Source organism: Acinonyx jubatus, chromosome C1, assembly GCF_027475565.1.
Source record: "Acinonyx jubatus isolate Ajub_Pintada_27869175 chromosome C1, VMU_Ajub_asm_v1.0, whole genome shotgun sequence".
NCBI classification, from domain to species: Eukaryota; Metazoa; Chordata; class Mammalia; order Carnivora; family Felidae; genus Acinonyx; species Acinonyx jubatus.
In genome coordinates this window covers 45,230,368-45,257,389 of record NC_069381.1, presented here as the reverse complement: position 1 = coordinate 45,257,389, position 27,022 = coordinate 45,230,368, and the positions used below count along the sequence as shown (strand labels likewise).

The 27,022-nt window shown below is 39.5% G+C and overlaps 1 protein-coding gene and 1 long non-coding RNA gene across 6 annotated transcripts in view; one reads left to right on the top strand and one right to left on the bottom strand.

Annotated features, from left to right (window-relative positions):
- The window catches only part of PRKAA2 (protein kinase AMP-activated catalytic subunit alpha 2), a 77,435-nt gene extending 58,459 nt beyond the window's left edge, over positions 1 to 18,976 (bottom strand). Inside the window, exon 1 of one of the 4 annotated variants that reach the window (XR_008294904.1) lies at positions 18,767 to 18,976. Coding sequence is in view for 2 of the 4 variants with exons in the window: in XM_027059079.2 (XP_026914880.1) it covers positions 18,767 to 18,860 (94 nt within the window). In the remaining 2 variants the exon portion in view is untranslated. The remainder of the gene's footprint in view (positions 1 to 18,766) is intronic. The other 3 variants (XM_027059079.2, XM_053214119.1, XM_027059081.2) reach the window with 3 other exon arrangements.
- Positions 18,977 to 19,191: 215 nt separating this feature from the next.
- LOC128313876 (uncharacterized) overlaps positions 19,192 to 27,022 on the top strand; it is a 33,772-nt gene continuing 25,941 nt past the window's right edge. The window contains exons 1-2 of one of the 2 annotated variants that reach the window (XR_008294913.1): positions 19,192 to 19,345; positions 26,897 to 26,993. This is a non-coding gene — a long non-coding RNA (uncharacterized LOC128313876). The remainder of the gene's footprint in view (positions 19,346 to 26,896; positions 26,994 to 27,022) is intronic. The other variant, XR_008294912.1, reaches the window with a different exon arrangement.

Genomic DNA, 27,022 nt, shown 5'->3' with positions numbered 1-27,022 from the left:
ATCCTTATTCATAACCCCACTCATTCCAGCAACTCAAATGTCTGGATTAAATGACCCTCCAATGTACAACCATAGCTCCTCTCCATGATGGCACTGAACATCGAGTGCTATAATTACCTATTTTGTTGCTGTTATTGATCTTCTTTAAACCAATCAGATCCTTCAAAGCAGGGACTGTGTCTCATTTATCTTTGTATCCTCAGAATCTGGCACAGTGCCTGACATATAACTGGCCTTCAGTAACTATTTTCTGTATGGACTGAATGCCTGACTGACATTAATATTTGGTTGTTTGAACATATAATTTAGGTTTCATATACTCCTACTATTGCAGCTTTAGAATTTGAGAGGGGAATTCAAATTGGGTGTGCTAATCTCTCATATATGAGAAAAAACAACAACTATCTGTCAGAGAAAAAATATTATCTATACATTCTACATCCCAAGGAATCTCTTGTGGTATTACATTCCAGGAGCTCCTAAATATGGAAAAGTATTGATAGAAGAAAGAATAACCATCAACTACAAGACTGCAATTTACTTAAAGTCTAGGCATTCCAGAAGAAATCAAATGTCTTCCAGGAAACTAAATTTGGAAAAGAGAAGGCGTAGATAATAAATACATGAAAAGGTGCTCAATATTTTTACTCACCAGGGAAACGTAAATTAAAACCACAATATAAGGGGCCCCTGGGTAGCTTAGTTGGTCAAGTATCTGACTTTTGATTTTGCTCAGGTGATGATCTCCCAGTTTGAGAGACTGAGCCCCACTCCCCAGGTAGATCTCTACACAGTCAGCAACAAGCTTGTTTGGGGTTTCTCCCCTCCCCTCACCTGCATGGGCAAGCGTGCACACTCTCTCTCAAAAAAAAAACAAAAAACAAAAAACAAAAAAAGTTCTCTATTCTGCTGGTCCATGGATTTACATTTTCAGTAGCAAAGATCTAAGAAATAAAAGAAAAAGTACAGAGTGCTGTAGAAAAGGAACCAGAGTGGGTCTCCAAAAGCAGGGTGAAAGGAGCAGACAATTCTGGGGCTCAGGAAGGAAAGCAATTTGGAGATAGGTGGCAATGGTATCAATAGGAAGAAAGGTATTTCTCAAAGGCATGTAATAATAATAATAATAATAAGTGCTTGCAACATACTGGGCACTTTGTACTTATGTGTGTGTGTGTATGTATATTAAGTACTTTATACACATGTTCCTATTTAAATGCTACAAGGATTTTTGTGCAGAAAACTGAGGCTCATAGAACTTAAGACACTCAAAATTCACGTAAGAAATTAATGCTAGAACTGTGATTCCAGTATCTTGCTGTCTCCAAAGATATTCTCGGGGGGAGGGGGAGGGCAGAGTTTGCTCCTTTCTCATATTTTGAGCCCTACAGAGTTCTGTGGCCACTGGCAAAATGACTGGAAACAGCACTTGGACTAAAAACTAAACTAAACAACAACAACAAAATCCTTTTCTCAAAGATATACCGTATATTCCAAATATAACCTGATTTTTTTAACCAAAAGTTATACTCCAGAAAAGAGAGTCTTTTCAAATTCAAGGTCTCATAAACCTTTCATATTTACAAAGGTTATTTCTAAATTATCTTGAATGAAGGACTCTGTACAAAAGACACATTTGCCTAAATATGTATCAACCACTAGCTGAGAAAAAACATTTGACCAAATCAGTACACAACAACAAAAAAGACATCTGTCAGGATTTGGTAATATGACATTATTCCTGCACAATGATTTCATACTTACAAATGTAGAATATCATCCTAAATAAAATCAGCCTTCTAAAGATAAAAGATTTTTTAAAAAGCAGTATGCTGTGTGGTTACAACACTGTGAAGTTCCTAAGCATAACTCTACAAGACAAATGAAAAAACCCAAAGCTCTCCTGTTTTATTAGTGGCCACTTGTTATACTATTGTTCACAAATTCAAAATAACTTAAACAAAAGTGAATAGTTACTCTAGAAAACTACGGCAGATGATTCAAAAAGTAGCCCCAGGAATGACAAAACTCTGAAATGTAAAGTAGGAAAAAAATGGCATTTCTAAAACATTTATATGATGATTTTAAATATGCATATGTATATAGTAATATATTATAAATAGAAAAAAAAGACTTAGAAGAATGTTTAAAGCAGCATTATTCATAATAACCAAAATATAAAAACCAGCCACATACATGCCCATCAGTATCAGAACGGATAAATAATGGTGTAGTCTTAACGTAATAGCATACAGCAATGAGAATTAACAAATTACAATTACATGCAGCAACATGGAGAATCTCACGGACATAATCTCAAGTGAAAGAAGCCAGGCGCAAATGGAACTGTTTCTACAAAGTTTAAAAATAGGTGAAACTAATCCCTGGATAGTGGTTACCCTTGGTGGGGGTGGACGATAGAAACAGTAACCAAAATGGGACACAAAGTGGGGGCTTGTGGGATACTGGTCATTTTGTGTGTGTTTCAGTAGCCGTGATATGGATACGTTTAGTTTGTGAATATTCACTGAGGATTTAGTTAAAAAACACTTACAATGGATGTACCTCTTTGTACATGCAGTGCAGCCTAATAAAAAGCTAAGAAGGAATGTTTGGATGACACTCTATCCGTACTTAAGCTATGACAGGTCTGGGAGACACTGTATGTGTTCGCAAGCGGGGCCCTGACAGGCATCAGCCACCCTTACTCATCTGTACCAAGAGCTTTCGCTCCAGGAGTCAGGAAAGTCATCTGAGGCACATGTGTTCTGACCCCTACCATCACCAGACTTTTGCCAAAATAACACAAGGCTCCTTTCTTCCTCACCCCTGGTGAAACAAAACACAGACTCACTCACTGCTTTTCTCTACATTTCCTTTCCCTGAAAGCCCTTTACAGTTCTCTCAAGGATAGTTCTGAACAGGAAGCAAAAAACTTTATTCCTCTTTATCTACCACTGATTAAGCAAGAATTATTAAACACTTTATATACAAGTCTTATTTAATCCCCAGAATTCCATAAAGCAAATATGACTACACCCAGCTTACAGATGAAGCAATTAGGAACGAGACAACAGTGAGCGGCAAGATGGTACATCTATCCAAGCCCCAAATTCACACTATTTTACCTCCCAGTAACCAGGGTCTCTTGATTGTAACATAACAAGGGCACTTACTACATGTTAATCCTTTTATCTCTAGCCCTTGAGTTGAGAAACTAGGGTGATGAAGGGATGGAGCCTCGTTGTAGGTGATAAGCTAAGAAAGGAGAGACAAAGGACGAGAAAAATCAAGTAAGAAAAATTGCTGTTAAAATGCAGGCTGGGGTAGGGCTGTAGCCTTTGCTGTGGATCAAACTAAAGGTATTCATCAAGAGCTCCAAATGTCAAGAAAATACAACACAGTCCCGTAATACAATATGTAACATGCACTCCATTTTATTTCAGAGAACAAACTCCTATATCCTTGAAGACCTTTTCCTCCTAGTTGTTTTTACCCTCCGTTGGTCTGAGCATCCATTTATTCATTCATTTGACAAATATTTTCTGAGTGTCTAATGTGTACTAGGCATTGCTCCAAATGCTGAGAATACAGGTACAAATGGAACTTGCATTCAGGTAGAGAACATAAACAATAAACATGCAATGGTACTATAATGAAGTACAATGAAAATAAAGCAGAGTATGAGTGACAGGGTAGAGGTGGGAAAACGTGCTATTTTAAACAGATCAGGAAAGCCTGGAGATGAGAACATTTGGCAGACTTGTTCTTCAGCTAATTTCTTTGAAAGTGATTACGTGATACGCTGTATTCAGCTTCATTTTTAAAACTTATGTTTATACTGGCTTTACACTCTAAATGCCTTAACGTATTTCATTAAAACTTAAGTCAATCAAGAATTCCACACAAGAGTCAAATTACTTTTTACATAATCATGTAAGATGAATCATTTACAGAATCAGAAAAAAACATTTCTCCAGTATATATTTAAAACTGCTGGAGAGAGTATTAACATTCGGGTCAGAGAAAAGATAAAAACATGCACAGATGTCCTCATGCCATGTGAACAGTAGAATCTTCCAGAAACACTCCCAAAGCTTCTTAAACCATGCCCTCTCTTCTGTGTTTCCGACTCTGGTCTTTTTTTCTTTTTTTTTTTTTTTTTTAATGTTTACTTATTTTTGAGAGAGAGAGAAAGAGAGAGAGCGAATGGAAGAGGGGGAGAGACAGAGAAACACAGAATCCGAAGCAGGCTGCAGGCTCCAGGCTCTGAGCTGTCAGCACAGAGCCGGATGTGGGGCTGGAACCCATGGACCATGATATCATGACCTGAGCCGAAGCTGGACACTCAACTGACTGAGCCACCCAGGTGCCCCCCCCCCAACTCTGGTCTTTAATGTGTCTACTTTCTCTCTGTGTTTCTCTTATTCTACATGCTTTTTCTTCTCCTTATTCATCCTCCTTTCTTTTCCTATCTTCAAACACTTCCCTTTCTATGCCCATCAAATGGCCCTAACTGAATAGTTTTTTGTTTAACATATTTACTGAACATAACTTTCTGTTCCATAAAATTTCTCTTTAAAGTAAAACTGTGGGGGTGGCCTGGCTGGCTCAGTCAGTAAAGCAGGTGACTCTTGATCTCGGGATCTGGAGTTCAAGCCCCACGCTGAGAGTAGAGCTTACTTAAAAAATAAAGTAAAACTGTGGAATGACTTAGCATTCTCTCCAAAACAAAATGAGAACCAAACTACTTTTTACCCCTAAGGCCTTTAGGTTTTCATTTCAGTGGCTACCCCAGAGATTATAACATGCATCCCTGACTTACCAGAGTCTAATATAAATTAGTATTAGTATCTTTACCATTTCCTAGACAATCAAGAATTTCAGAACACATTAGCTCTATGCTTCCTCTCCCACTTTTGCTGTTGGTGTATTTAATTCCTGCATATATTTTAAATCTCAAAAGATGTTATTATTTTGTATCATCAGTATCTGTTTAGTTACCCACATATTTACCCTTTGCAATGCTCTTCATTTCCTCCTGCTTCCATTTGGGAAAGTATCATTTTCTTTCTGCCTCAAAGAATTCCCTTTGGTATTCCCTTTACTATGGGTCTGCAGGTGAATTCCCTCAAACTATGCTCATCTGAAAAGTATTTTGCCTTTATTTTTGAAGGATATTTTTGTCGGGTACAAAATTATAGGCTGAACAGATGTTACAAAATTACATCACAAAATTTTACAATTTTGAAAAATATTACAAAATATTACAAAGTACTACAAAATTATAGGTTGAACAGGGGGCGCCTGGGTGGTTCAGTCAGTTAAGCGTCCGACTTCAGCTCAGGTCATGATCTCACAGCTCATGGGTTGGAGCCCCGCGTCGGGCTGTGTGCTGACAGCTCAGAGCCTAGAGCCTGGAGCCTGCTTCAGATTCTGTGTCTGCCTCTCTCTCTGTCCCTCCCCTGTTCATGCTGTCTCTCTCAAAAATAAACATTAAAAAATTTTTTTTTAATTATAGGTGGAACAGAATATTATTCTACTGTGTCCTTGCTTTGTTCAGAAAATTAGCTTATTGTTCCTTTGAAGACAGTATCTCCTGACTACTTTTAAGATTTTTTCTCAACACTTTCTCCCATTTCTGTACAAACAGATGCAGTCCACTCCATTACAGGAAAGCCTGAAGCAAAGGGAACCAGTTTTAAGCAGTTTTTCAATGATGTACCTAGGAATGATTTTCCTACATTTATTCTGCCTGAGGTTCATAAGCTTTGAATCTGTGGTCTGATGTGTTTATCAGACTTGGAAAACTGTCTGCCATTGTCTCTTCAAATACTGCTACTTCCCCAATTTCCTGACTCCTTCCTTCTGGACCTGCACAGTGCCCCAGTCTTAAGATCATCAGTGGTCTTATGTTCAAAATAACATCCATGCTCACAGGACGCAATTGGTAGTAATCTAATACCAGTTTTAGTTTTTTAGAAAGAATTAGGACTAGAAACAGCCTATCAGTATGGTAGAAACAAACACATCTTCATCAGGAGTTAAAATATCTAATCCCTGCTTCCCAGAGCCCATATCACACAGACAGAAGAGGTTGTGGGGGATGACACTCACATGAATGGATAAAATCTACTCCAGAATTTGTAAGCCTCAAACAGTAACCACATCAAATAACTGTCCCCTCATGCAGCTTCTAAGCCTCCCACAGGGGATGCATTGAATTAGGAGAGACATCATAAAGGGGAGCTGGGGTATCGTTTTCTGCACAAGTTTAATGCTGGTGAAACAGTGAGGTAGTAATATAGTTCCTTGGAGTATTACACGTCCCTTCAGAGACCTCCCAGTCCACATGTAATTCAACAATCACAGGTCATTTTCAAAGTAAATACTGGTGTGTGGTAACAGAAGTGAGAAATCACATCTTGGTATCTTGGTATATGTTAAAAGAAACTACATTGAAAGAAGGTAGGAGCACTTGGGTGGCTCAACTGGTTCAGGGTCCAACTCTTGATTTCAGCTCAGGTCATGATCACACAGTTTGTGAGTTTGAGCCCCACATCGGGTTCTGTGCTGACAGCTGGGAGCCTGGAGCCTGTTTTGGTTTCTTTGTCTCCCTCTCTCTCTGCCCCCCCCCCCCTCACATTCTGTCTCTCTCCCCATCAAAAATAAATAAACATTTAAAAAAAAATAAATTAAAAAAAAAGAAGAAGAAAGTACGTCTGAGGTCACCTTTCTACAAGGGGGAAAAGAAACTTAAGCCTACAATGACTTTTTTCTCTACAGGTTCCATTAACACATGTTAGACTTTTCACTGTTATTTCTATAGGTCTCTTTCACTTTCTATCACTTTGTCTCCCTATGGTTCAGTCTGGATGTTTCTTCTGACTTTTCTTCCAGTTCACAATTCTCTCTGCAACACAATCTAATTTGCTTTAAAGCATCCATGGAGTCCTAACTCAATTATTATATTTTCCAGTTACAGAATTCCCTATTTTTATAGATTCTAGATCTCTGCTAAAATTCTCCATCTTTAACATATAAGTTATTTTAAAGTCCATGTCTGATAACTTTAATATCTGAATCACCCATGAGTCTGTTCCTGTTACCTTGGCCTTGTCTCCTAGAATGTTGAACACTGTACATGAAAAAACTGTACAAGCTCCAGATGATTTTATTTCCGCCAAAGAATAAAGATAGGAAGGAGATCATCTTAATAAGTGTGAAATTAAGCTGATTCTAAAAAGGATTTCGGTCCTCAGAGGGCTGCAACCAGAAACCCAACTGTTTACGAGGGGCTCTCCTTCTTGATAAGTTGTCAACTGCCTTCTCACCAAGACTCAAGTTCTGCTCATCTTTTCTGCCTTTTAGCCACTGCTATCTGTTTGGCTTTTCACATGTACCATAATTACAAATTAGCAAATGACCAAGAGAAAAGCCAAAGTATCAGACTCACTCCAATACATTTTTCTTCTCACTGGGACACTGACCACCCAAGTCCTGTCTGACTTCAAACAGATTTTTTTCATTTCCTCCAAATTTTCTAATTGTTCTTGACTAGAAGGTTGATTTGATACAAGTTTAAAGTCACAGCAGGTGTGGAAGTTAATCACATTAGAAAAAATGTTCATGCACTAATAGAATATTGAAGTTAAAAAGAACTTTAAAAATTATTTATGCCAACCTTCCATTCAAAATAGGAATTTTATGGCAACAATTTTGATAGCTAACCATACAGGATCTAAGTAAATGTGTCAATGACAGAAATCTAACTGATCTGGGGACGTGTGGGTGGCTCAGTCGGTTGAGTGCCTGACTTCAGCTCAGGTCATGAACTGGCACTTTGTGGGTTCAAGTCCCACATCAGGCTCTGTGCTGACAACTCAGAGCCTGGAGCCTGCCTCGGATTCTGTGTCTCCCTCTTTCTCTACCTATCCCCCGCTTGTGCTTTCTCTCTCAAAAATAAACATTAAGAAAAAAATTTTTTAAAAAAAGAAACCTAACTGATTTAGAGTATAAGTTGTACCATTCCTAAACAAGCTCCTTGATAGAAAGATCCTCATTATTCTGGATTATAATTTGCCTCTTAAAATATTCACCCAATAGTACTAGCTATATCCTTCAAAACATCACTGAACATGGTGACTCCTTTTGCTAGATGATGGTACTTCAGCTATTCAAAAACATCTATCACACTGAAAATACATTTTCTATAGTATAAAAAATGTTTCCTTTACTGTATTTCACATGGCATTCTTTTGGGGCTTCCTAATTATAAGGGACATTCCCTGAAATATGATTGGCTAAGTTTTGCAAATTGTAGCGCCAAAAAATGAATTCAATATTCAAAATTTAGATTAAACCCAAGTACAGAACTACACTCCCTCTAAAACTACCAGCTAAAATGGTCTCTATACATCTATTTTCCATGTGGTAACAATTTTTACATTTAAAGCATTCAAAACATACACTTCCTCAGCTTATAGTCAGCTAAAACTCCAACATTTCAAGAACGAGTGTCAAACTGTTCTAGTCTTTTATGCACCTCTTCTTTGTTTTTAACTTAAGTGCTAGATTTTACACTTGCCCCTATTCAATTTCACCTTCTTGGTTTTTGCACAGCAGTCTAAGTGTTAATATAAATTTAAATTCTGCTTTTGTAATTTGTCTATTAATCGCCTCATCTAGCTTTGTACCATCCCAAATAAGAAATATTACTAATTAAATAGAGTCAAGGTCCAAGATTTCCCCTTAGGATGACACCTGGTTTCTTTGGGAATAGTTATTCAGCAGCAATAAACCACACACAGCACATTTCTTCATCTTATCCACAAAGTTACTGTAAGACACAAAGTCAAATTCTTGCTGAAATCAAGTTTACAACATATAGTATAACTATTACACTGTCTAACGGTGAATTAGTAGAGCACTAGGTAGAAGCTGATATCAATCTGAGTAAAAGGTGGATTCATCATATATTTGACTTAGAATTCAAATGTGAGACAAGACGCATTTAGGTAAATTCCCAATGAATATTTCCCACTTTGTTTTAAATTAGTAAATCAGCTATAGCAGCATCATTGCCACATTTTTAATACTGGTAAAAATATTCTGCGTAAAATCCAAAATGACTAAGCACAGTAAATGCTAAATACATATCAGTTTTATTATCTCACTAACTAAGCTTGGGAGAAGTGAAGTATGGAATACCATATAGTGCCAATCTATATTCAAACACCTTTAAAAAGAAAATGAAATTAACTGATATTTATAGTATTTATCAAGTAAAATGAGAATTTGGAAAAAAATTATGGTATATTCAAATTTTTTAATTCCATGATTTTCAATTATGACAGCTAGATAAACTACCTTATAACTAATTCATAATTTAGGAGTTAAGAGACGTTAAATGTGAACATATATTTAATACTACTGATCATGTATTTAATACTATGTAAGACTGTATAAATAATATGAAGAAAATTTTCTGAAAAGAAGTATCTTAGTAAGTTAATACATGGGCATTCAGACTGAGACATGTTTATTGCAAGATTTGACCATTTTCCTTAACCATATAAAAAGTTGTTTAAAAAAAAAACCTAATGGCAGGTTTAAAAAGATTACCACTTTAAAAACAAAGGCACCACCTAAAAAAATATGGTAAAATTTATCAGAGGCAAATATGGTTAAACGTAAGACAGCACTTAAGCAAGAATACTGTTCCCTTGAAGGGTGAAAAAGGTTTCTATTATTAGCAGAGATAAGAGCTGCCTGAAATTCTTTCCTTAATACACTATACTAAAAATAAAATGGCTCACTACATTTCAAAGTAAACACATTGCTTTGTATATGCATTTCAGCCATTTAACAGATAAAAATCCATTCAACCTGATTCAAGGTGCTCTTATGTTTTTATCTGATACACATACTAGGTAGATTTGCTCTACTTATAACACATTGAGTATTTTAGGAATCTTGTGCTACCCACTTACTCGTTATCTCTTTGAGGATTTGAGATTAGATCTTCTGCTAGGTCAAATTATCAGCCTGACTCAAAAAAATTACTTTCTCTATAAAATATTTTCCCTATCATCAAGGAAAGTACAAGAATCCCAGAAGAATAAATGGGTGTCACCATTACAAATACTACCAAATGTTTTAAGGAAAACTAACATGGATGACAAGATAAATTAATATTTTGGCATGTTTTTACCAAAACAAACAAACAAAGAAACACTATAAGCAGTCCTGTGTCAGCATGGGAAAGGGATAAAGTCCACAGAACTGAAGTAATTACTTCAGTCTATGATCAAACTTCCAAAATCCTCTCTAGATTTACACACATATACTAAGAGAAAGTTTGGTACAAAGACATTTTGAACACAAAGTGCATTTTCTGTAGTTTAAAAAACTGAACTGTATTAATTTTGGTTCTACTCTAAGTAGAGCCTTAAAAATGACTCTTTATGAATAAAAAAATGCCAGCTGCTGCTCACATTCTTTTCCTTCTCCTAACTTCTGCCTCCTTTTCTCAAGAGATCTGTGATTGCAGCCACAGGATCTGGAATATAAGTCAGTTACACGTTCACACCTATGCACGGGGAGTAGTGTATAGGAGAGGGTGATAGTGAGCAGTATCTAGAGACTCAGAGTTTTCTGAACACATCAGAAAAAAATATCAGAAGAGAGCTGGGAAACACTAAACAGAAGATCGTAAAGTCTTCCTCCCCCTCATTAAATAAACTTCTGGTCTCAGAACCAGATCACAGGTTATTCTCAGAATTCAACTAATTATGGGGTTTATATACATAAGACCTACTTACATAAAATTACATGAGAGTTAAGGACTTATGAGGGTCTCTTCACCTACATTTTTTCATGTTCTTCTCACAACAATGTAAGAGAACATGTGGTATTATTCCCCTTTTTTACAGATCAAGTGACTTTAAGGCCACTCAGCAGGCTTACAACATAGCAAACGTTCCACCCCAGGTCTTCCAAATCCAATGGTCTTTGTACTATATACCATGTTGCCTTTGTGCACTTACTTTGAACCTATCCACCATTTTTAACATTGTTTCTTAAGGGAAAAAAACATCTTCTGAGAGTCCCGTGAACTGATTACACAAAAGGAACAAAATCCATTCAGAAATTAAGGACCAAATTATCAATGCTGAAATCATCTACGCGATACAGAAGTCAGGGGGAAAAAAAGTCTAAACACCACATCCTTTATCCAATTTTTGAGAGATACCACTGAATTGATTTTGATTCAAACACTAACCTTCTAAAAAAATTTTTTAACATTTATTTATTTTTGAGAGAGAGACAGAGAGAGCAGGGGAGGGGCAGAGAGAGAGGGAGACACAGAATCCCAACCAGGCTCCACGCTGTCAACACAGAGTCAGACGTGGGGCTCAAACTCACAAACCATGAGATCATGACCTGAGCCAAGGTTGGACGTTTTAACTGACTTGAGCTACCCAGGAGCCCCTAAACACTAACCTTCTAGTACTTGAGTAGAAATATATCTTTATTATTTGGGACTACTGTTTAACACTTGCTTAGAATCTGAATAATTTTAAAAGTAAAATCAGTTCAGCTAGTAAGTTATATGAACATCCACTATTACTTGCCTTTTTCTTATTTTAGTCATTTTTCATGTTTGTGGGGAAAAAAATTACATGACTTACCCAAAAACAACTGCATTTCAATAAAAAAATTAGTAATTATCACATAACACAAGCCAAGTTAGTCATTTAGAACTTCCTTCAATGTAGGCATCCAAAAAACAGGGGCAAATTGTTACAGCTCTGTCTCCATGTCTCTATCAGAACTGAAGGCATATTTGAACACAGCAAACACTAACACTTCACAGAGAGTGCAGAATTGATTCACAACACCCATGCACCCAGGCATCTTCACAACACTGCCACTTTATCATTCTTAAAGCCATTTTATGTACCTCATTTAATCCTCATAAAAATTCTAGAAGGCAGTAGGCCGAATGCTGTTACTGCCATTTTACAAAGGAGGAAACAGGCTCAAAGAAGGTTACTAGTTTTCCCAAAGCCACATAACTAGTGGTAAAATGGAATTAAAATCCAGGGCTAAAGCCTTCTTAGACCTATGTTCCTTCTAGGACATCAAATCGTTTTTGTAAGTTCTCTTTACTTTGGCTACTAAAGGTTACTGGTAATCTTTAGTCAGGGTTACTTTCATAATAAGAAAAAACTGAAATACCTGGCATTTACAAGAAATTTGGTTTAAAACTGTCAGAATTCAGCATGTTCATCCATATAAGGAATGGATTAAGGCATTAAAGTTAGGAATATGAAAAAATAAATTTTAATCATGCATATGATGGATTTTCAAAGAACAATTTTATTCTAAATGCGAACTAAAATGAAACATCAATCTTTTTTAATACTTGATGAATACCTACAGATATGTGAAATTACATTCTTGTAGATTTAAAACTCAAAACAACACACTATGCATCTTGACTTTACACTGCATGGAACACAGACTCTGGAGTCAGAAAATCTGGCTTATGATTGCCAATTCTGCCACTTACCTAGCACTGTGACCTTGAGCCAGTCACTTAAGGTATAGGATTCTCAATTTCGTCATTTGTAAAATGGAGATAATAACAAACTCAAGGTTATTCTGGGGAATAAATAAAATCAAATGCATTTTATAGTACTTAAAATATTAAAAAACTGAGTCTAGTTGTAGCTTTTAGCAGGAGAGGGACAGAGAGAGGGAGACAAAATCTGAAGCAGGCTCCCGGCTTCGAGCTTCAAGCTGTCAGCACAGAGCCCAGGATGGGGCTCAGACTCATGAGCAGAGAGATCATGACCTGAGTTGAAGTCAGAGGCTTAACCAACTGAACCACCCAGGTGCCCCTTGAGTTGTAGCTTTTATCACTAAATTGTTACAGATGTGTTTCCCTTTTCTTTTGTTCTCCATTACATCTACATTTCAGCTCTGGTCTTCAGTAACTCAAATTTCCATTAATAGAGAAGGAACAATTAAAAATACCCATTTGGAGGAATTAAATCTTTTTAAAAATCAGTTTAAAGTTGGAAAGGATCCAATAGATTACATGTTCTAGCGCTCTCCTTTAGGAGAAAAAGAAAACAAGGCCCAGGAAGTCAAAAACAATCCCAGCAGGGGCCAGTATGCCACAGGTACAACATTCTGGTCCACCAACTGACCAGGTAGTTGTCCAATATTCAACTTACCATTTAGTACTCGTTACATTTCAAAAAATGTAACACTGCTTGTTTTTAAAAATGTAATAAAAAGGAGCACCTGGAGAGCTCACTTAAGCCTCGGACTCTTGATCTCAGCTCAGGTCTCGATCTCAGGGTCGTGAGTTCAAGCCCCACATTCAGCTCCACACTGGGCATGAAGCCTACTTAAAAAATGTAATAAAAATTCCATCTGCTTATCTTTCCTGTTAAGTGAGGAAACAGTAAATAAATAAGTGGGGAATTAGTACAATTTTTTGAAAGCCAAGTCTGTGGGCCATTCACAGAACTATCCGAAAAACAGGGAAGGTAATTCCTTAATGAAACTACTAGCTAGAAAAGGGCTAATGTGCTTGCAAAGTATCCAGTGGTGTCTTCTGACAAAGAGTAAATATTTCATAAACCAAATCTATCAGTACTCAACTTGAAAACGCAGGCTGCTTTTCAAATAAATAATTAGCATTGTATTACATATATTCTTGAATCAGTCTTTGTAGAACACAAAACAACAGATCTATTCTTGTATTTCTATCATCGTTACTATTGAGGTAAGAGCTGAACACGTCCAATTACAAGAGCTCTTCAACAGTTCTCAAGCAGTTCTACCCTACCCTGGAAAGAATATGAACTAAATCAACGTGGAGAAAAAACTTAAGTAGATAAAAAGCATGACTTTTAAATTCTGTCAGCCTACATCACTTGTTTCCATAGCACTTCTCCGGTAATCTAACAAAACAATGGAGAAAATCAGTTTAGAACTTTTTAAATAAACCTTCCATTATTTAACAGCAAAAAGAAAAGTTCTTTATACTTTTAAAAAATGACTTGAAACAAGTGCTATCAAATGAAAATTATGCCACTTTCAATTTTTGCTTATCGTACCTAACGGCCTATAAGTTGCTACACCAAGTTAAATCTTAAAAATCTGTAATTAGCCTAACAGTTAAAGAGAAAAGGCACACATAAAAATAATGCTACTTACTCTTCCATTTCCATGTTTTTAAAACCATATAAAACCAAATCACCGGGGCGCCTGAATGGCTCAGTCAGTTAAGCGTCCAACTCTGAATTTAGGCTCAGGTCATGATTTCACAGTTACTGAGGTGAACCCCACGTCGGGCTCTGTGCTGACGGCATGGAGCCTGCTTGAGATTCTCTACCTCTCTCTCTCAAATAAAAAACTTAAAAAAAAAAACTAAATCATCTATCATTAAGTTATTTGGTAGAAATAAAATTTACAAGGTCTAAATCTATATAACAATTAAAAATATGTTTTCAATACATTTCAATTGTACTGGAACAACTGGGTATTCATTCAAAAAGCTGATCTTAGAACCTCCTCTTATACTCAAAAATTAACTCAAAATGGGTCATACACTTAAATGTGAGGGCTAAAACAAAATATTTAGAAGACAACGTAAGAGAAAATCCCTGAGATCTAAAGCAAAGATTTCTTGGATATAGCATCAAAAGCAAGGTCCATAAAAACAAGAATCAATAAATTGGACCTCATGAAAATTCAAAACTTTTAAACTTCAAAAGACACCGTTAAGAAAATGAAAAGTCAAACAGATTAGGAGAAAATATTTACAAACTGCATCCAATAAGGAACTTGGACCCAAAATTTGTAAAGAATTCTTACAATTCAGCTCATGGGATGAGCAAAAGATATGAAGAGATATCTCACCCAAGACAATAAATACATGGCTAATAAGTATCTGAAGATAGTATCATTAATCATTAACAAATGCAAATTAAAGCCACAATGGACACCATTTCCACCCATCAAAATGCCTTTAAAACACACAACAACAAATGTTGGTAAGGATGTAGAGAAAGGAGAACCTTCATACATTGTGGGTAGGATAGTACAATGGTACAACCACTTTTGAAAAGTTTGCAGTTTTTCAAAAAGCTAACATACAAACTATGATATGTCCCAACAATTCTTCTCCTAGATACCTGACCAAGATATATGAAAACATGTGCCCAAAGATTTGCATCCAATTATTTGTGGTAGCATTATTCGTAAATTTTTTTAACATTTTTATCTTTGAGAGAGAGAGCGCAAACAGGGGAGGGGCAGAGAGAGAGGGAGACACAGAATCCAAAGCAGGCTCCAGGCTCCGAGCTGTCAGCACAGAGCCCGACGTGGGGCTCGAACTCACAGACCGTGAGATCATGACCTGAGCCGAAGTCAGACGCTTAACTGACTGAGTCACCGAGGCATCCCTGTGGCAGCATTATTTGTAATAGCCCCAAACTGAAATCAGTGTCCATCAACTGGTCAATGTACAGGCAGAAAGTGGCATGTCCACACAATGGAACATTATTTAGCAATAAAAAGGAATAAACTATTGACACGTTACCTCATGCATAAGCCTAAACACATCGTTAAAGGAAATATGAAAGGCTCCATATTGAATGATCCTATTTATCAGAAGTGTCCAGAGAAATAAACTTTATTCAGACAGAAAACAGATTAGGGGTTTCCTGAGGCTGCTGGTGGGAACAAAGATGAACTATAAATGAACATGAGGGATCTTACTGTGGTGATAAAAATGTTTTAAAGTTGATGTTGGTTCCATCTATGATGATGGTTGCATCATCAATAAAGTTACTAAAAATTAATGAATCATATATTTGAAATGGGTGAATTTTATGATACGTAAACATGCCTCAATAAAGGTATATTTTTCTTTTTAAAAAATACATTTTTTAAATGTTTGTTTTTGAGAGAGAGTGGGGAAGGGGGAGAGGGAGACAGAGGATCCCAAGCAGGCTCCACGATGACAGCAGAGAGCCTCATGTGGGCTTTGAACTCATAAACTGTGAGATCATGACCTGAGCTGGACACTGAACCGACTGAGCCACCCAGACGCCCCCAAAAATACAAGTTTTTAAAAATACGTGTACTTTTGGGGCGCCTGGGTGGCGCAGTCAGTTAAGCGTCCGACTTCAGCCAGGTCACGATCTCGCGGTCCGGGAGTTCGAGCCCGGCGTCAGGCTCTGGGCTGAAGGCTCAGAGCCTGGAGCCTGTTTCCGATTCTGTGTCTCCCTCTCTCTCTGCCCCTCCCCCGTTCATGCTCTGTCTCTCTCTGTCCCAAAAATAAATAAATGTTGAGAAAAAAAAAAATTAAAAAAAAAAACAAAAAAACGTGTACTTTTGTTTGTTGTCCCCTGAAGAATTAAATAAGACTGACTACAGCAATTTCTACCATTTTTATTGAGCAACTGTACTACTTCTAATCCGGGATGGGAAATCACAGTCTAACTTTAGAGAGGCTCCAACATGGTGTTAAAAACACTCCTCCGATTGTTCATTAGACTGGGCCCTCCAGGAAAAGGATTTCTCATAAATCAGCGTACCTTCCACTGGTTTATATTTTAAGAAGCCAGTGCCTGGAAGCTGCTCAAGAGTATATACAAAAGAGATTTAAGTCGTCCTTTGACAATGGGCCAGTTGATCTGATGGGTGTTTTCGTCTACATTCAAATTATGTAAGAATTCAAAACGACAAACATTTTAACACAGTTTGAAAAGATGCAGGGTAAGTTATATAACTTTGAGGGTATACATGCCCAGATGGCAGAGGCACAGCTTGCTTGAGTAAATGGATCATGTCATGACACGGTAGCCCTCAGTAATGACACTGAATGGCAAGTAACCTTACAGGCATGAATCTAAGGCTTGGATCTTCCTATATTCATCCTAAATATATCCTCTTGGGTAGCCGCTCTAGGAAGCCTTTTATAATACCCCAGGACTTTATGGCGCACATAGTACTTCAAAAATTTTTACAAACTTTTCAGGTCTTTACACAAATACCACCTTGTCTGTGAGACTTGGCCTGACCACCTTATTGAAAACTGCTAACCTCACAAAACTCACTCTCCTCCCTGATTCATTTTTCTCAGTAGCACTAAACTGACTACATATTTTACACATATATTCTGATCTTTTGTCTCCTCCTACTAGAACATAAGCTCCACAAAAGGAGAGATTTTATTTAATTTTTTTTAACGTTTATTTATCATCCAGAGACAGAGAGACACAGAGCGTGAGCAGCGGAGGGGTAGAGAGAGGGGGAGACATAGAATCCAAAGTAGGCTCCAGGGTCTGAGCTGTCAGCACAGAGCCCGACGCGGGGCTCGAACTCACAGACCGCGAGATCATGACCTGAGCCGAAGTCGGTGGCTTAACCAACTGAGCCACCCAGGCGCCCCAAAGGAGAGATTTTAATGTGGCTGTGTTCCTTATTGTATCCCCACCGCCTAGAATGATGTCTAGCACACAGCAGGTGCTCGGCAAGTGCCTTCCGAATAAAATAGCATCAGACACGTGCAAGTAAATAAGATGATCTATGCCACGGGAATGAACGAGTTCCTTCTACCTATTTAACACCTTTGACTTGAGGCTTAAAATATGAAGTTTACAGGGAACTAAAGGCCTGAGAGTAAAATCTCAGACTGCCTACAGCAAAGAAAAAAGCTGACGTTTGACTTGTAATTCTGGATTTACAACAATCCAACGGAAAGTATTTCTAATAAGCTGTTCTAATTCTGAAGACAGGACAGATTAATAAAACCCCATGTGACTCCTATTAACATCAAAAAAAAAAAAAAAGGTTCAATACTTAACTAGTAACAAGTAAAAAAACATAAAATGACATTCAAAAGCAGCCTGTTTCTCTACACCCAAAATGGGATCCCATCACCAAGAAAACAGACCTCAGCTGGACAGGTCTTAGCAGTTCTGGCCTCCTGAGCCCGGCACGCTCCGAGGGCAAACACCAAGGAACCTTTAATCTGTCCCCATTCCAGAAGCCTTCCTAGACTTCTTTCCACACGCCAAGCACCCTTGAGACCCCCAGATCTAACCGAGCCCAGACCCGCTGCAGCGGCCTCCCTGCGTTCACGCCCCCACCTGCAGGCCCTGGGAACCTGCCCGAAAGCGTCCGCCCCACCAACCCGAGTCTCGGAGCACGAGCGTCGGACGGCAGGCCCCTCCCGGCCTGGCCAGTACTGGAAGACATTTTGCACCTCATCCTGCTTCTGCCAATTTCGGTGTGACCTTGGGCTCGTTCCCAAACCTCTAGGGGTCCCCGTTTTCCCCCCTTCAAGGTGAGGACAACACCTGCGCCGAGTCGCCGCAAGGATGAAATGAGCTCACACGCGAAGCACCCAGCAAGGCACCTGAGGCGCTGGAAACTCGCTCACCGGCACCGGGTCTTACTCCCCGGCGCCGCCCACACCGACTCCGCTGCAAGGCACCCTGCCCCCCAGCCCGACCTCCGGCGTCACCCACCCGGGCACGGACCGCCGGTCACACCCCGGGCCCGCCGTCGTCCCCGCCGCCGCCCCCACGCCCGCCCTCGCGGGGCTCCCGGGCCCGCTCCACCTGCCGCCAGGCCCGCGCCCGCCCGCGGCCCTGGGCGCGCCGGGCTCCCGCCGCCCGGCCCGGCCTCCTGCGAGCGGACAGCCCCGCGCGGCGGCCTCCGGCGCGTACTCAACTCTTCACTTTGCCGAAGGTGCCGACGCCCAGCGTATCACCCAGCACGTAGTGTCCGATCTTCACCCGCCCGTCGTGCTTCTGCTTCTCAGCCATCTTCTGCGCGCGCAGCCTCGCTCCGCCGCCGGCTCCTCAGTGCGAGTGCGGCCGCCGCCGCGGGCTCCTCAGTGTGGCCGCCGCCTACCCACAGTGCAGCGGGCCCGCGGCGGGGGGGTGGGGGGAGGCCCGAGTCGCCGAGGGGCGCGGGGCGGGCGCGGCGCGCGGGAGGCGGTGGCGGCGGCGGCGGCAGCGTGGGAGCGTCCGGGCGCGAGCAGCGGCGGCGGCGGCAGCGGCGGCGGCTGGGGGGCTGGGCGGGGCGCCGGAGGGGGGCGGGGCGGTCCTGGAGGCAGCCAGGTGCGCGGGGGAGGGAGCCGGGCTGGGAGGGGGTTGGCCCCCTCCACCTGTGGGGGGCGCCTAGCGCGGGAGCCGGCTTCGGAACCCGCCGTGGGAGAAACCGAGGGGAGCTAACGTGTGAGCCGAGAGGGGCCGAGCGTCGGCGTGCGGCGACGTGGGAATCGAATTTGAAGAGAGGCAGGCCTGAGGTGTGGGGAGAGAGAGACGTGAAGTCTAAAGTGCGGGTGTAAGGGACGTCAGGGGGAGGCGGCGGTGGGGAAGGGCCTCGATCGAAGGTCAGTCTGCGGAGCGCTAGCGGGAAGTTTTTCGAGTCATGGGCGGGGTGTTTCTGATGCAGGTCTTGGCACACAGAGGACGCAATACTTGTGCTCTCTTCAGTTGTTCTCCACTGTGCATTTTGTAATTGTCCGTTCTCTTGCCCTGTGGTGCAAGAGCTCTCTCCCCAAGAGCTCTCAGTTCTGATTTGCATTTAGTTCTCCAGTAACGCACAGTCACGATTTTTGCTCGATTGTAATTTAGCACATGCTTATATGAAGTGTAGATTTAGCTGGTCGTAGAGTTGCCCAAAGGGGGCAATAGTGAAATGAAAAGGGAAACAATGTAATGAGCAAAGCAAGTAAAATACATAAAGGACCTAGAGAATTGTGAAGAGCAAGGGCGATATAAGGACATAAATTAAAAATAAGAGATCGAAATAGGGGAGAAGGGTGAGAGGAAACTGGAAGCGTGACACGCAGGCACAGTATTAAAGACTGACAAGAATTTCGTTACGAATTGATCTCTCCTATCCTCCCTCCCTTTCTTCCTTCCATGTGGTCTGAGTCTTCAGGGTTGCCTTTCAGTGCTTAAAAATGATTTGATGATTGGAACGGAATGTTTACGGAGTAGTTGAACATACTTAACTTGTGCATAACACTAGAGTTTCAAGGTCATGCTCCTCAAACAGGAAGCCTCTTATCACACTGTTTATGTGTAAAGAGAGAAATGTATTGATCAGAAGGAATAAAATGTAATAAAAGTTTATTTTCTGAGAAGTGATAGATACACGAATGGCAAACGTACATCCTTTCTTGTTCAGACACCAAGGCAATCTGATGAGAGATGATCACAGCTTATAAATTATAAATATCACAGCTGTTGAACAGAGGCTATTTTCGTTCATTCTTGGGATCATCTTTCTTGCTGACAAGAAGTATCATTTAAGAATCACTCTACCTACCTGGCAATTGGGAGAAAACAGCCAGTTATTTTTAATGCTGAACCTTCATTTGGGTATTCGTTCAAATAAGTAAGAAAAGAGAATACTTAATTTTGCTTTTGGGACAGATGATGTATGTCTCTTCTTCTGATACACCAGTAAAAGACATTGAAAAGTCTGTTAGATTGTTTTCTTGATTCGCCACGAAGGCAGATTATAAATGGAGATTTTAAAGCATTTTACACACCATCTTTACTCCTCGATAATTACAACTTGTTATTATATACTTCATAACTATGATCCTTACCCAGCAACTGCGAACGACCTTGTAGCTTTATTATTATGCCGACAAGTATATACTTTGCTGATTAAAACGTTCATTTGAACACAATCATCTCATTTGACTGCCATAAAAGAAACTTATTATTACCCCCATTTTGTAGATGGTAAAACTTAAATCGGCTAAGTGGCAGACGCATCAGAACCCCTATGCACTTCTGACTTGTCCTTTGGTCTCTCTACCATACCACAGCTGCCAAAGAAAACCAAATGTGCTGTTCTAAGAACATTTAAAATGTTCACGATTGGAGTCCCATTCTCATGGTTATGTCTAGGGCAGGCCAACAATGTATACTTCAAGCTTATCCGTTTAGCTGTCTTCCTGACCTCAGTTTGGCAGCAAGATTGAACCCTAAGGGCTGAGAAGGCTGGGAAAGCACCACTCTCTCATTGGCAGGGAGCAGCCTCCTCTTGCCCTGGGGCATTTTGGATGTGGTTCCCAACTGCCTCACCCTCCCCAGGAGTACAAACCTGACTGTTCATCAGAACAAATCTCCTTAAGTGCCGTGCCCCTTGGAGGTCTCACCACCACCGAGCCCCCACCACCAACAGAGATGTTCTGGTAAATAACAATATTACCCATTTGATTATTTTCCAGTGATGCTATACTGTCCCTATGTTCTTTAGTACCTATCTCTAGATTGGTGCCCCAGACAGCCATTTAGTTCTCAACCCTGCTCCAGCTATTAACTGCTTTACCCACTGATACTGGGTCTTTGGGGTTATTTTACTTCAAATACTCAGAGCTTGAATAAGAGAATAATGGACTACCACTAGCCAAATATACTACACTAGATTCCACTGGTATTCTCAACAACCAGTTCCTTCAAGTCTTTGCTCAGTCACCTTCCCCATGAGACTTACCTGCTTTGACCACCTTATTTTAACATGGGAAGTACCAGCCCACCCATACTCTCTGCCCTGCGTGCTCTCCTTCCCCCTACCCTTCTCAACTGTTTCTTTTTCCCCCATGGCACTTACTTTCTGACATACTATTTCATTTCCTCGTTTGTTATGTTTTCGTTTTGCTTGTCACTCCTAACTAGAATGTAAGCTTCAAAGAGAGAGGGTTGTTTTTTTTTTCTCTGTTTTGTTCACTGATGGATCCTTGGCTCCCAGAATAGTGCCTAGCAAATTACAAGCACTCAAGTGGATTCACGTTGTGTGGCACCTGAAGTTTATATAATGTGCAGGACCTCTGTAAGGAAAAAAAATACAAACTTGTGTATGAAAGAGTATTTATTTGAAAGAGAGAACACAACTATGTACACATCCTTTGAAGCTGACAACACAAACATTCCTAAATCCAGAAAAATAACATTTTTATAAATTAATTGTCCCACCCACCTCTATAATACTTGTGTACATTTTTGGAAGCATATTCTTTGATTGTCTCTTCATGTTTTATAATTTTTTATTTTCTTTTAGGGAGAGAAGGGGGGGCATATGAGCAAGGTAGAGGAGCGAGGAAGAGGGAGAGAGAATCCCAAGCAGACAACATGCTCAGCACTGAGCCCAGCGCAGGGCTCAATCCCACAATCCTGGGATCATGACCTGAGCCAAAATCAAGAGTCAGACCCTCAACCAGCTAAGCCACCCAGGTGCCCCTAATATTCTTTATAGAGCACATAGAAAGATAATTCTGTCCTTCCTCTGACATTATTCATCAAGTTTTTGATCACACATTTCTCTTTGGGGTCCCCATAGGACTTTCTTCATACAGCTAATAGAGCATCTATCAATTCTATTATATATTAATATCTCATGTATTTTTCATATATACTTATATATAAGTAAATATTTCATAGATAGATACATAGAAAAATTACATACCCCATCTGCTGTTCCTAGGGCCTAACAGAAAGTGGTACATCATTCCAGAAATATTTGCTGAATTGAAATAAGCAAAATAGTTACTAAACCATAGAATCAAGGAACAAGAATATAGGGAAGAGCACTTTAAAAAAAGAAGTTGGGTGCCTAGCGGGCTCAGTTCAAAAAGCATATGACTCCTGATCTTGGGGTCGTGAGTTTGAACCCCATGTAGAGTGTGGAGATTACTTAAATGAAAACGTTTAATAAAAAAATAATAAAATTAAAAAGTCAAAATTAATAGTTTTATTTTATGCAAATGCGTATTAACTACAAAGCATAATTTTCTATCTTTAGTGCAGTAGTCATTAGTGAGATTGGAAATAGGCATAAGGGAGAACATGTAGGACCTTATAGATTCATCCTAAGGCATTTCTGTTATTGCTCTGAAGTTTAAAATAAGAAGAGTTGATGGGCCCCCTGGGTGGCTCACTTGGTTAAGCGTCCAACTCTTGATTTTGGCTTGGGTCATGATCTCATGGTTCTCACGGTTCATGAGATTGAGCCCTGGATCAGGTTCTGCGCTGATAGCCTGGAGCCTGCTTGGGATTCTCTCTCTCCATTACTTTCTGCCCCTTTTCTGCACACACTCGCATGTGCTCTCTCTCTCTAAATAAATAAACTTAAAACATATATAAAATAAGAAGAGTTGGACATTCAGTGATTAATGAACTGCTCGCATGTGCTCTCTCTCTAAATAAATAAACTTAAAACATATATAAAATAAGAAAAGTTGGACATTCAGTGATTAATGAACTGCGTTGATGGTATGTTTTATGTATTACAAGACCAATAATTATCTAATTTTTATTATGAAAAATTCCAAACATAAACCAAATTAGGTAGTAGAAATAACCCCTACCCTTGATGATTATAAACAGTGTTAACATTTACCAGTCTATCTTGGCACTTTTTAATTTGTTTCCTAAGGTATTTGAAAGCAAATAACCAGATAAAATATTTCACTGATAAAAAAAGTACTTTAGGGGCACCTGGCTGGCTCAGTCAGTTGAATGCCCAACTCTTTATTTCAGCTCAGGTCATGATCTCACAGTTGATGGGATCAAGTCCCATGTGAAGCTCTGTGCTGATAGCATGGAGCTTGCTGGAATTAGGTCTCCCTCCCTCTCTCTCTGTCCCTTCCCTGCTCATGAGCTCTCTCACTCAAAATAAATACACTTAAAAAAAAAAAAAACAGATCATTTGATATCTCATTGGTAAAACTAGTAGAGTTGAAATAGATTATACTGAAAGTTCTTTTCAATTGTTAGGAAATTCAACTCCCAGTCCCCACTCCCCATTTTAAAATGAAACTATCAAAGGAAAAAGATAGGATTACAAGAAAGTACTGTAGGCTATAGCCCAAGGTATCAACAAACTGCTCTTGGTACATTATTTTCCCTATACCCATCTACCTCTTGACATTTGTTATTACTGGTTTGTAAGGTTGAGAGAATAATATTTCTGGGCCCAACCTTCTCCAAAAGGATAAGTAGATGTAATATGTGTGACAATACTTGAAACCCTTTCAAGGAAATATAATATGTAACTTTGAGATGTAATTTTTAGCAGGTACCCTAGTCACAGATATTAAACTTAATGTAATCCATTTCCATTTTGTGGCTGAGTACATTTCTAAATTGCTTCAATGTGAGTCAACATTGTAATTTTCAGTGTAGCTGAGAAAAATAAAACATTTTGGATCAAATTTCTTCCAAGAGCAGATGCATTAATTGGAATAACAAAGGTTGTTTGCTTTGCTGTATAAACATTATGGATCTGACGGCATTTTTAGAATCTTGCTTTCATGTGTGTGTTGACAGCTTGCCTGAAAAAAGCTCAAACACACTTTTAGATCAGCTAAATCAATTATTTCCCTCCTGGCATGAATTCAGTGCCTATCTATACTAAATACTTTTAAATTGGTGAGGTTGAATGAGATATCAATGTCACCTTGAATTGATTATCAACTTTGTTATGGCCATGCTTTGGAATTAAAACAACCCTTGACAAAACAATATAGTATATATATATTATTTGAAGTCTTTTGTAATCCACTTTTAATGACCTCAAGTGGGTGTTAATGCTTTGGCTTGTTGGCTCAATCCTGTTAGCATTAACTACAAAGCTTTGACATGATTAGTTAGTGCAAACTTAAGATCAATTATGTAATTTCAAAATTTCCAAATGGTCTGTAAATGACAAAATAATTCACCCTCTAAGAATAAAGACCTTTAAAAAATAACCAAAGAATTCAGTTTCTTTTCTTTCTTTTCTTTTTTTTTTTTAATTAGAATGTGGGGCAGTAGGTGCCCTTGAAGCGTTCTTAACTCTGAAGTTGTGATTCTATGAAATTAAACGTATTAATACTTTTTAAAGTATTTATTAGTAAACCTTTCACCCTTTGTTCTTAAAATATTGAAATGTTTTAGAAGTGGTATAAAATTAGCTTTATCTATTAAAGATTCCCAACTTCTCTGAGTATATCGTTCCTTGTTCTAAATATATTCATTTATTGAACAAAGATGTTTTGAATGCCTACTGAGAGCCACACACTCTTCTAGGATACAATTTTAAGGAAGGTAAGGTATATTTTATTATTTATATTATTATAATATTATTTATATTATTGATATATTTGTGTGTGTGTCTGTGTCTCCATCCCTATAGGATAAGGGCTATTGCATTGGGGTTTTACAGTAGGAGAGAGATTTGGCTCAATTCCAAGTACAATAATGAAAAGTAGGGATTTATAGACAAGGAGCAAGATGGGAGGGTCAGTGGGTAGGAAATTACTAAAAGGCTAGAGCATGTGACTCTTGATCATGGGTTCGTGAATGTGAACCCCATGTTGAGCATCCAGATTACTTTTAAAAAATAGTAAAAAAAAAAAAAAAAAAGTAATTCTTTGCTAAAGTGACTTAACAGGACAAGGTGATGGTAAAGATGAAGAACTTTGTTGAGTAGTGAGGGTTATTAGTCTGGCTGAACTAACTCAGTAGTATTCTTTTTTATTTTTTTATTTTTGAGACAGAGAGAGACAGAACATGAACAGGAGAGGGGCAGAGAGAGAGGGAGACACAGAATCTGAAGCAGGCTCCAAGCTCTGAGCAGTCAGCACAGAGCCCGACGCGGGGCTTGAACTCACAGACCGTGAGATCATGACCTGAGCCGCTTAACAGACGCTTAACAGACTGGGCCACCCAGACGCCCCTAACTTAGTAGTATTCTTGCCCAAGGGTGGGTGCCCAAGGGGAGAGCCTAAGTGTGCCCAAGGGTGGGGCCTAATTGGGCTCAGAGGAGTCTGACAACAATCCTGTCAAGGAGAGGGTCTTTGTCGCATTCTAGGGGGAAAGCCAGACAATAAACAAGCAATCAAATATATAATCTAATGTAATATTAGTGACAAGTGCAGTAAAGAAAAATGAGCAGAGTAAATGGATGCACAGATGAAAGTGAGGAAGGGGGAAGGGTTGAACAGGCATTTTATACGGGTTGTCAGAGAAAGTCTCTCTGAGAATGTAGCATTTGAGCAGACAGCTGAGAATTATATGAAGGAAGGAACCATTGAAATGTCTGAGATCAGAGCATTGCACACAGAGGCAAGAGCAAAGACCCTGAGATAGTACAAATAGCATACAGAAGATACAGCAAGAAAACCAATGTGCCCAGAGTGGTGAGTACAAGAATGAGAATAGATGGCGTTGCAATTAGAATGCTTAGAGCCAGGGGCACCTGGGTGGCTCAGTTGGTTAAGCGTCTATATGTGGCTCATGTCATGATCTCATGGTTCAAGGGTTTTGAGCCCCACATTGGGCTTGCTGCTGTCACTGCAGAGCCAGCTTCAGATCCTCTGTCCCCCTCTCTCTCTGCCCTTCCCCCACTGGTTCTCTCTCTCAAAATAAATAAACTTAAAAAAAAAGAAAAGAAAAGAATGCTTACAGCCAGATCATATTGGTTAGGCTATAGTAAAAACTCCGGACTTTTTAAACAGTGTGATCATAGTTTTTGGAGGATTTTGGAACAGGAGACTGGCATGATATGAATCATAAACTTAAAGACCTCTCTGGATGGCCGTGTGGAAAAGAGTCGAAAGGGACAAGAGTTGAAGCAGAGAAACTGAGAGGCCATTGTGTAGTAGAAACAGCTGAGGGCCAATAGGCGCTTACACTAGGGTGATAGCAGTGAGGATGGGGACAACCATCCAAATTCGGCATATATTTTGATACAATCTTTATCCAAGAGGATTTGCCAGTGGTCGGATGAGTGATGTGAGAAGAATCACAGAAACGAATGAAACACTTTGATTTCTTTTGGCCCATACAACCAGATGGACGGGGGTGCCACGGACTGACATGCAAAAGACTTCATGAGAAATCAGTTGGGACGAAGGGAAGGACGAGGGACACAATTCTGTCTTGACCATGGTGAGTGTGAGAAGTTTAACCAAATTCAA